This window comes from Thermobia domestica, chromosome 5 (genome assembly GCF_964235325.1).
Source record: "Thermobia domestica chromosome 5, izTheDome1.hap1.1, whole genome shotgun sequence".
Taxonomy (NCBI): Eukaryota; Metazoa; Arthropoda; class Insecta; order Zygentoma; family Lepismatidae; genus Thermobia; species Thermobia domestica.
The window spans coordinates 113,830,325-113,842,351 of NC_137458.1; the positions used below are offsets into that span (position 1 = coordinate 113,830,325).

Below are 12,027 nucleotides of genomic sequence, written 5' to 3' on the forward strand. Positions count from 1 at the left end.
GCACCAACTGTCGAAAGCTGTAAGAGCGGTACCTGGCCGGTGAAAAGTGAAAGTTTGTTGTAATACTGGACGAAGCATGTGTCTAGCTGGATGACTGTCACAAGCGACGTGCAATATTTTTATATTGATTAACAGGTTTGAGAGACTTTCAAAGAGGTTTACTGAATGCAAGGAAAGTTTTGGCACAGGTTTCATGATCATTGCTGGATACTCGTATCAGGGCAAGCTGGCCATACATCGTGTAGCAAAAAATACAAAGGTGAATTTGGAATATTATCAGGCTAACGTCCTGACACCCGTTTATCGCCTTGACATTCCCCATCTCTACGGGAGGGACAAGAATCGTGTGTAGGTGCATCAAGACAAGGCGTCAAGTCACACATCTCGCTCAACCCGCCTCTTCCTCCAACAAATGGTAGCAGGAACTGGAATTTGTGTTATTCTACTCACAGACATTCCAGTGAAGTCCCCTGATGCGTCACCGATGGACTTTTGCGCCTTCGGCATCCTGAAAGTAGCCTTGTCTCACGGGGGACCCCGCACCATTGAAGAGCTATGGAAAGCCTGTCAGGAGGAGTAGTTGCGGCTTAACATAACTACACTTCGTGTCAGTCTCCTACAGTGAAAACTTCGCTGTTGGGCAGTTGCCCAGATGCAAGGCCATCAAATAGAGCACTCTCAAAGTTGATAACATGATTTCTCTTAAGGTTAGCGCAAGTTGAAATCGTCACCATAGAACGGAAACACCTCTGTACTTTTAAAACAATTGACAAAAATTTTAAATTCTATCTCAAACTTTCACGAAGTTATATAGGAAATTTGTTAAGGAAACGATTTACACTATATTTTAGAAAATTTCTATTATAATTTGAACTTCCATTATTTTCACAGAGCCGGGTTTCAACACTGCCTTCAACTGGAAGCCCTGGCAAGACGATCGTTGTGGAGGGAATTACTTTCAAGCATAGTGGATTTCGGAATGAATCCTCTGGAGAAGCTCAGGAATCAGAAAAGACTGAGGAGACGCAGTAGTCCTTAGAAAGAGTTGTCAACTGCCAAAGACTCACCACAGAAAAATCTCCTGATATATTGTCTTCATTCATATTTTATGTCACGTTTTCAATTTTTAAAGAAAATATATTGAGAACTATTAATTTTTTTGTAACTGTTTATTACTAATAAATCCACCTAAACGCTTTAAGATGGAAAGTAAACCCAGACTCCAACAAATCTGAATTATAAAACTTACACCAAGGTTATGTTTTGTTCAACTTTAATTAATTTAATTCGGTTTAAGAACAATAATGGCACTGTTACAAAGATAGTAAGTATTTCAGTTAAGTATGTATATATTTTTTATATATTTGCAATTCAACAAATCTTGGATGCCGATACTTCTCACATTTATAAAACAAAAGCATATATTTCATTTTGTTCAACATAGTGGAAATGCTTTATATGTAGTGTTTCAAATTACTAGCGGCTGAAGATAAACGGATTAAACAGAAAGTGACATAGGAAGACGTTAGAGGGTGTATCGAATGGAACGCTCTGCATGTCCTCACAGGACTTCTGTAAGAGGACCCTGGGGATCTGAAAAGATCATATGAAACATTACCAGGAAAACTGAGAGGCACTTTTCGATATGACCTTTGACTCGTGTCCATAATCAGACGGAATGTTTTCGTACCTGTAAGTCTGAAGAGTTGAGCATCGTTGATGAAAGATTAAATATCAGAATTATATCACATTTACTGCTCGACTAATCTTTTAGTGCAGTAATGACCAATTTATAATGCGATGCGGGCCAGAATGAAAAAAAATAAAGAACACTACTTAGAGGGACAGTTTCCACTTTTCTTGCCCACTTCCTAAGCAGATGGTTCGCTGAATGTGCATGTCGTACATTTTCTGAATTTTTGTCCGATCCTGCTGCTTGTTTCATGCGTCAGCCAATTAGGGACTGAGCTACGAAAATTTGAAAGTAACAAAAAATTTGCATTTTTACAAAAATCAGCCTGGTACTAGAATGGATTGTTAATTGAAAGGATAAAGAAAACGTTTTTACAGTTAAAAGTGAACTTTGATTGACGTACATTGTGATGGCCAGCAGCATTCTTCCTGCTGCGCTTTTTTTTTTTTTTTTTTTTTTTTTTTTTTTTTTTTTTTTTTTTTTAAAGGAACAAATAATTTACACTTTTTCATTTTTATTTACGGGGCGGATGAAATACTTGTGGGCCACTGTTTAGCCTTCGCTTCTTTAGTCGATTGTAGTTACGTGTGGAACTACAGCAAAAACTTCCTATGAAATCGAGTTACCAACTTCAGGATATTTTGTAATGGTCTGGCAGTTGTGTCTGAGTAAGTCACAATAGAACTTCTGCTCGTTTTTGTTTACAGCACAGCCATTTCGAATTTCGCCACTGAACAGTATCTTCTCTGAGAAAAAAAGAAACAAGTCTAGTTGTCAGCTGATTTGAAGTTCTCTGAAATGTGCAAGGTCCATCATACATTGATCTTACTAGCTAGTTTCAGTTTCATGGAGGCATGTCTCACCCAAGCATTTCAAGTTCAAAAATATTTTCTTGCGGAAAGGATTAATGTGCAAACAACTAAATATATATGTCAGCTGGTATTTTCAGTATGGCAAGTTAAGAAGCTGGATGTCACGAACAGTCTCTAATGTTTTCATCCAATTTTAGAGTATTATTGTTTGAAAACAGATTATCGTATTTACGTTCAAAAATGCCTACTGTTCGAAATAATGTGTGTTCAGGTTGATGTGAGATGTTACTAGTGTGCATGAGCGACATATGCTAGTGGCACCTCTTGTCAACTATAGTCAACTCGCTAAATTCTAACTTCCGCCAGTGTTCAGAATATGGGAATACTTCGACTATCGATTTGGTGAGTGCCATGCGACCAGATGAGATCACATTGAACATTTATGAACTGAAAACTTGATGAAACTACAGTTATTTTGCATTTGGTAACAAATTTATATTTATTCTCTTTTTTAAAGCCAACGCAACTGCAGACGTTTCATTAAATGCGATTAGTTGTTTTCAAGCTGTAACACTGAAATTGGATGAAGATTTTTGAACGTAAAACGTTTTATTACTTTGCTTAAAGGACGTTCATTCTTATGTTAACATAGAAGCAATGGTCACAACTATTAAAATTATGACATGTAACTTATTATTATTATTATTATTATTGGAGAACAACAGGTTGAGGAACTGTCCCACCTAGAAACTGAATCAGCTATTAAAAATTAAAGAATCACACACTTCGTGAAGTTGTTTGTATTCCAGCCGAATTACTCAAGGAGGGAGAAATCACATTAATTAAATAAATGTTTAATATGGTGGAAAAAGAAAAATTTAAGAAATGGAAAGAATTGATAATAATCCCTACATTTAAAAAAGGCTACAAAACAAAAGTAGTCGATGATTGAGACAAATTATGTCCAACATTGATCCAAATATCCTATGAGGGTGAATCAATAAGTAATGCCTTTCCTTACACGCGATATACTGGGACGCAGTGGCGACTCGTAACTAAAAATAGCGTGACTCGCGCAGGTCAAAGTAAAGCGACTATCTTCTTGGAGGCTTCCATCCATATGATTTTCTGATAGTTTGCATAGCTAATAGGATGTTGCTATGTGTTGGGTTGTTATATATATATATATATATATATATATAAAGATTTTGTGTATTCTCGAATATGTATCGTCTTTCACTTTGAGACGTGGTTGTGGTCATAAAACATACTATCTGTATACTATTATGTTACGTATCATTTGAAAGCTTAAATTCTGCACTTTCTGGATATGTTGGCCATAGAAAATGTATACTTTCGTCTATTTTCAGACTGAGAATAGGATGCTAAAACACAATTTTCGCAAAAGCGCCTGTCCAGTTCGAAACATTAATGAACTGCGAACAATGTGTCTGTGTGTGTGTGTGTGTGAATATACAGTGCAAAGTTTGCTCTGAAAATTCTATTGTAGTGACGCATGTTTGAAAAATAAGGTGATGAAAGTGACAACAAATTGAAGGTAAGTGATCACCGAAGGAAATCCGCGGAAACGACACGAGAGGTTACGGAGGAATTCTGCGTTGTTTATTCGACTATAGCACTGCATTTGGAGAAACTATGGATAAATGGATGCCACACAAATTGACCGAGAATATAACATATTGGTGTTCTAAATTCCACTCTATATTGCTGCTGCTCTTGCGCTATGAAAACGATCCATTTTTCAACCATATTCCACTAGTGTTAAATCTCACATTTACTCCTGAAACCTTTCGAGAGCTGACGTCTTACTCATAGAAGTTTCTGGTGAGCGTCAGATACTTCGTAGCTGCACTGATCCACTACAGCTTACTCAATCCAGGTAAATCATTACGTCTGAGTATTCCGAATACTGACAAACTGCACCAAAATCTGAAATGTCTATTTCGGCCATTAGTCAGGATGTCTACTAGTCTGGAAAACATGGAAAAGTCGTGGAATTTTCTGTATATTCTGGAAATTTTTGGTAAAGTTGGGTTTATTTCATTCCTTTCACATTTTGTCTGCACAATGTTTGGAAAATAACTTTTCGCTACAGCAATCATACAATAAAGGACTTCTGAAAGGAGTTGGCAACCCTTGCGTCTGAAGCTCGTGTTTTTTGATCTCCACGTTAAAATATGATCCTTATATCTAGGAGTGTAGCTAGGCTATTGCAACTGGTGACCCCAATAAAGTCCTCAATAACACTTGTTTTGACCTTGTTGAGTTTTAATGTAGCGGTAAGTTAGAACCTAACTATGTATGGTTAACTCTAATTTATAAGATAATGCGTATCTACATTAGTTAGATTTAAAACTCCTATTTTATTTCCTCTATATTCCATTGCCAATGCAGTTTGGCGTTCCGCGTGTCTTTTGTGATGTTTATTTTTATTTTGCAGGTAGTTCCTGTGAATATTTTTGGTATACTTGTAACTTTCTAATAAGATCATTTTTTCTAGCAAGTGCTCTTATAGAAAACGTGAATATAGTAGACAAAACTCAGCGAAGAAGTATGTCGATTCAGTTTCGTGTAGTATCGAGAACCATCTTTTGACAGTTTTAAAATTGTTAAATCATATCTAAGAATTCTTTGCTTGGAGTTAAATTAGCTTTCTTCCAAATCGTTGCTGCAGATATTCAACCTTACGAAACTTCAGTCATACTCACCAATGCTTCCTTTTCCTTATGGCAAAATACTTAAAACTTCTCAAGTATCTTACGATTAGAGTTGTTAAAAAAAATCCATTGAGATTGAAGGAACAAGTTCTGAAGACCTGATGAAAGTTTGCCTAGAAGACAGTAAGGATCTGTGTTTGATTAAGCAGGTTAATGTCGGATTTACAACACGTACAACATTAAAATCATAGTGAAGTTATCTAAACTGAATATCCTTTGTTTTCGGAGGGATTGTTTGCATATTTTAATAGGTTTTTGTAAAATATTCTGTGTAAATTGCTATTGAAATACAAACTTACTTAAGGTGCTGCATGTCTGTCTCCCGATTCAGTTTTAAACAAGAGACTTGGGGAGGAACAAATAACAGTACACAGAGAATTATCATTTGTCTGGCCCTGCTGCTGATGAAGTAAAATGACTTTACAGTGAATTTGTACTGAAGATTCGGTTATCACAAGAATGAAGAATTTTGACGTGACTAAGGATCGTTTCGATCACTTGTGGTTCTTCATTGACATTAACATCAGGAACAACTTTTCAGCGTTCGTTAAGATAATTCTAGTATTATCACACGGAAACGCTTCCGTTGAACGCAGTTTCTCATTGAGTAAGGATTTTCTTGTGGATAATCTACACGAAGTGTCTTTAGTTGAACAGAGAATAGTACAAGACTCTGTCGTTTCACGAAGGTGTTCAGGCAATGCCAGTCTCAAAACAATTCATGGAGCAAGAAATACAAATGCCAAATGGGAAGAGGCTCTCAGAAGAAAGCAGGCAACTGAGGCAGAGAAAAATCGTTCGAAAGAAAGAAAGAAGACGCAGAGTTGGAAGAAGTGAACAAAAAGAATGAAAAGAAAAACTTGAAAAGGCAGCAAAGGAAATCAACGAAGTTGATGAGCGCATGAGAAATCTCTCCAGTAATATGATTTTAGTGTTCTAGATCATAAAAAATATTCTGTATTTAGTATTCTACATAAAAATACTAAATATAGAATACTTTTATAATCTAGAATACTAAAATCCACAATGTTCGTCAATATTTGTATCTCGCAACGACATTCTTGCTAGTATCCATATATCTGTGTGTATGTATTAGCCCTACTTCATGTCCTGGAATAACAAAGAATCTAATAGAAGTAAATCACTTGAATAGTACATTGCCAGGTATAAATAGGTACTTATTTAAGCGTTGTTCATATTTTTATAACATCTGTCGCAACTAAGAGAACAGATATAAAACTACAAGTGTATACAGAATAGCGGATACTTAACTTCATCAAAATATAGTCTGGAAATTTTTTGTTTTGGTCTGGAATACCTGCAAAAGTCATGGAATTTTATTTGTCTGAAATAGTAGACACCCTGTTAGTCAACATCAATGATCTAATCATGTTACACGATAACAATTTGAATAACTGGCGCTACAAAGGATACATGCATATCCAGCATGCTCGCCCGCTGACTTCCACCTTTTCCAGCATCTGGAGATGTTCTTGAACGGACACGTCTTCAATAACCATGATTGTACCCAGGATGTCTTCGAAGAATTTATTCACTCCAGAATCGCAAATTTTTATATGGCTAGGATTCTCGTAGACTGAAATATATTGATAATAGATGCTAGATGCTTTTACTTAGATTAATTAAGTTCAGCTTCAAGCAAGTTATGGTAGTTTGGGCTTGCGATTGAATCAAAATCCTGCATTAATCTCACAAGATTCAACATTTATCATTATTTCACAACTGGCGCTCGCACTTTCCATTCCGAAACTCTGCGCGTCTCAAAAAAATCTGTGACTTAAAGGAGCAGTTCGAGTTACAAACAAGTTTGGTGCAATAGAAAGTTATTTTTTTTAAAAAAAAAAATAAGAGACACGTATTTTTTAAAATCTTGATAGGCCGTCTCGTTCAGCTTCTATAGGCGTTTGTTTTTGATGAATCGCAAATGCTGACGTCACACGTGGGCTAGCAAGGAATTTAATGTGAGTCAGCAACCACCTCACGTGTACAGCCGATAAACCTAGCGCAACGGATTTTAAATAGATTATTTTGGGTTCGTTAGCAATCTTGCTTTGTGTTGAATTCTTGAGGGACGTTTTTGTTAGTTGTTTTCCCTACAGCCTTAGTATTTAAAAAAAATAGAAAGAGAGCGAGAGAGTTGAGTTGAGTTGAGTTTGGGTTTAACGTCCCGTTCAGCAGCGAGGCTATATGAGACGTGGACCTACTGATTAACGTGGAATCCGAACCACATGAGCTCCCGCCGGGAATCGAACCCGGGTCTCCCACGCCAAAGGCGTGTCCGCTAACCGCTTAGCCACGGAGGAGCTCAAAGAGAGAGAGAGTAGTGATTACGTAGTGCTGTGCGAAGCAGTGTTTCTTCCATACGTGTTTTTAGGTGGGGCACTGTCTCAGAGTACCCCCCTCCCGAGCAAACCAAAATAATACGTCTATAATATAATAATAAATAGAATAGTACCGTGTGAAAATAAAATGTGACCCTCGGAACATTTTTTTCTGAAAGAAACACCTGTGCGAAGTAGAAAACTCGTGTTAGTACAGCAAGTGCTGTGACTGTGAAGTGAACTAGAAATACCTAATACGTGCTGTGTTTTCGGTTGTAATTCTCGTGCGGTTAAAGCCGAGGAATATAAAGTATATTTTTTTACGTTTCCAAGTCATTAGAAATCACCAGATCGATATAAATTATGGCTCAAGAAAATCAATAGGAAAAATTTTGTGCCAAATTGAAACTCGTGTTTGTTCCAAACATCTTGGAAGAGTCCAACTTCGAGCAGTAATGTTTACTGAAAGAAAAGCTAATGCCAGAAGAATCATTTACCCGCAAACTGAGAAAGAATGCTGTTCCAAGTATATTATTGAAAAGATTAGAATTCGAGCCATTGAACAAGCGCCGATGTTTGTCCAGTTACGTACGTAAAAAATCGTACAAGTCGCAATTGACGGTTGCAGTCAAGACGGGGCATTAGAGCTTAGCGACGGTGTAACTCATGAACATGATTCATGTTTTAGAAATAAATGTAAATACAACTGCTGTACAATCTGAATTGGGGAGTGAAATATATCGGCTTGTAGATGGAATCAGTGACGATGATAGTGTTTCTCAGGACATTGATTCGTTTAATTTTTCTGTATCAAGTGACAATGATGAAACCGGTAAAGTATTTTTCGTATTCTAGCAAACTTTAAAGAGGTTATTTTTGCCGCATATTCCACGTTCCTGTACATACCTTGAAGCACAAAATTATAGGGCCATCATTAAAAATTACAACAAAACATGAAAATAAACATACTTATGTTTGGGAATCGGAACCATGATTAAAGAAACGGTACTTAGGTGTTGTAGCAATCTCCTCCGCCATCTATTTAAGTGGTATTGGCTTCGAAACTTTTAATTCCTTTTGTAAAATGACGAACTTCTGCTTTGTAGGAAAAAAATACGTTTTATAGTATAAAAACTTTTGTATAGCCCATCATCAGATATTATCATATTCTACATGCACATGGCATTTCTAAGTATTTGCAATCAGTTCTGAAAAAGGAAATCACACTTTAGATCGTGCCATCGCACCATTCACAAACGAAATGCTTGGCACTGTGTGTATGGAAGCCTGCTCTCGCAGTTTGCCCACGTATGACGTCATCACAAAATCTTTTTTCCTCTGTTACTCACAAACGATTGAACATATCGCGATCAAACAAGCACCATTCCTTGTAGAATTTTCAACTCTACAAATGGAAATAATTTGCAAAAAATGCATTTCTAAGTCAAACAGCTTCTTTAAGGAAGTACGACGTCGAGTCACCATTGGCAGTCAGTCACACTGTAGGAGAATCAGTGGTGCCAGTAGCAAAGATTTTAACATGCGAATAATTGATTTTAAGTAACGGGTATTTGACGAAAAAATAATAGATAAATATAAAATTGCTTCCTTTTTTAAAAAAAATGTATTGTCAATCCCGTCAAAGTAAGACAGCCATTGCTGGTTCGTGAAAACCGAAAGAAAAGTATTTTGAAGTTCGTACTGTGATCGGCAGTTGTTCGATGAGGTGTGAATATAACCTCTAGCATTAGAATTGTGAACTATGGAGCAAATATATCACATATGTTACAGTCATCCACTTGTGAAGAGCAAAGAGATGTTCAATTTTTGTGGGCAAAAAGGCGGGGGGAGGGGGAGTAAACTTCATAGGGAAATGATGTGCATATATGGACCTTAACGATGTTAAAAATCTGTTTTTTACATTTTATTACTTCTAGGTGTATCTGCAGAGTCATTTAAAAGTAACGCGATCTATGGAGGTACTAAAAACATGGTCTTCATTCTTCATTGATATCCGTCAATATGTTTCCAGTGAGAACTGTCGGTCTGCCACTTCTGAAGGAATATGAAATTCCCCTCAGTTTTCTTCAATATAGATGTTTAATGGTTGATTTATTCGGAGATGCTTTCCGGAAAAGTGCCTCTGCATAGCGTGCCACGATGAGGTTTAGTAAATCAAACGCAATACCTACTTTTCCAGAATGAAAATTCTTTTCTCCAGTGTATACTACAGGTTCACATTAAGATTGTTCTCGAATTCTTTACCTGCCATCATCACTTGTCACCTGAGGAAGGAAAATAAAATTTAGTTGGGTCTTTTTGTTCACTCTGATCCGTAGGTGTTCTGTCCCCCTGCCATAAGCGTCCGTGAACTACCGATGAGCAACTAGCGACATCTCACCAAAAATTTGTGGCCCCGCAGCGACGATCCGCGGTGGCCCCACTTCCGTTTTGAAAATTATACTACCAGCGGCAAAGACATGACGAAATGCCAATGAACCACAAAATTTCTCTCCCAAATATATTAAATCGCCTGCATATGTGATTTGTTTACATTAAGGTGAGTATAGAAAAAACACACACAAAAAAATTGCCCCGGGGTGGGCGCGTACCACCAACTTTGATTACTACGCGCGTGTTCTTCCGACTTCGCCACAGAGACGATGAAGAAAAACACTGCTTGTAGAGGGATAAATCGTTGAGGTCTTTTTAATTTGTCCAATCAGAGTGCTCCTTTAACCGTGTATATTCGACGATAACCGTTTGGGATCAGATAAAATGCGTTCGCCATGTAATTTTATAACAAAATGACGCGCGTCTATTTACTTTATTTCATAGTTCTCCCATATCCATTTTCTAATGATATCGGCGACAGTTGCCATCTAAATTCATACAATTATACGCACTCATCTCAATACTTTTCACTTCATGATGTGGAGGTAGGGGTTACTCTTGACTCATCCCCCCCCCCCCCCCCCCGGAGCTTACTTTAGGAACAGTTTGTCAGGAAAAAATAATATATAATAATAACCGTATGCACATGAGTGGCGATAGTTCGTGTTGGTCCCTTCGCGATTCTCTGCGACGAATCGAAGGAACGCGGACCAAAATGATGTTCTCGCTGCAACGCAGTGATAACTGCAACACTCCGACTCTAGATATTTGTTTCGACCAGATGTAACCCTGCTGTCAGTGACACACTAGCGGCAACCCTTCGACGCATCGCTATATAGAAGATCGACATTTACCGGTGGCAGGGCCACTAGGTTTTGGTGACGTTTACGGCATGGGGGTTGTAAATAGTTTATAGCCTAAAGCAGTAATATAGTGTCCAGCTTTTTTTCCTTTTTTTTTTAAACCATGTGAAAAATTGGAAATCAAGAACTGAGATCGATTAAGAACTTGGAATAGGAATATTACATGTATGTAATGTATACAAAAACTGAATATGATGGATGGCTACCTGAAGCAAATACTGCTTGCACATGGCAATGAATGTTTATCCGATAGAAAGCTGTCTGACCCAACCAAGAAATCAAATTCTTAACAGAAATTTGCACTATAATTATTAAAAAAAAAATAATCACTGAGCAAAGTAAATCGATTTTTATTCTGAAACTTATCTCGTAACAGTAGCCAGCTAAACATTTTGGCTTCATCAAACGCTGTGATCTTGATCTACATGGAAATTAACAGAGATTAAATACTACGAGACAACTAATGCCCTCCTGTAACTGATTCGTAGCTAGCAGCCAATCACCTTAACAGTATCACAAAAAGAGAAGAGCAGATATATTCACTCGGTTTAGAGAAACAAGTTACTCCGAAACAATTACGAGTGATAGAAAAAAGAAGTGTGAATCAAGGAAATATAAAAGCCTTGTTAGGAAGATGGATAAGAAACTGATTTAAAATGAAATTAGGGTTTGATAACTATTTTAAGTAGAAGTGAGGAAAAGACAGATTGACGTGTGACGTAAGCGATAATCTATTGGTGTTTATCAAGGACAATGTTATGAAGAGGTTTAGTGTGTGGGAGGAGAGACTTAGCATGAAAGAAGACAAGAGAGTAAAGGAAAGTGATTAGGGTGAAAGAAGGAAGACAGAGAAATGAAAAATGCTGTGCCATTGTTGGAACGAAAGACGGTTATTGGGCGATATTTAGAGAGAATTTGTTAATCAAGTGTTAATCATGCGATTAAAGTGCTTTCAAAACTAGAAACAAATTGACATTTGGAGAAGTACGTGGTACGCTATCATCACTTCGTGAGCATGCAGGTAAAAGTCATTAGTTAGAACTGTTCTGTGAATCTTAACGAAAAGGAAAATCTCTAAATATTGTTTTGTTTGGATGGATGAGGATATGTTGGTCGTCCCAGTTTGTCCATGTTGGAAAGGGGGAAAGGACTGTGTGAAATCACATCTACGCACAAAGAAACGAA

General features: G+C 37.2%; 1 protein-coding gene across 2 annotated transcripts in view; it reads left to right on the plus strand.

Annotated features, from left to right (window-relative positions):
• Tasp1 (Taspase 1) overlaps positions 1–1,154 on the plus strand; it is a 65,151-nt gene extending 63,997 nt beyond the window's left edge. For both annotated transcript variants that reach the window (XM_081758912.1, XM_081758913.1), the window contains exon 9: positions 892–1,154. In XM_081758912.1, the coding sequence (XP_081615038.1) occupies positions 892–1,032 (141 nt within the window). In that variant the 3' untranslated portion in view covers positions 1,033–1,154. The remainder of the gene's footprint in view (positions 1–891) is intronic.
• Positions 1,155–12,027: the final 10,873 nt, after the last annotated feature.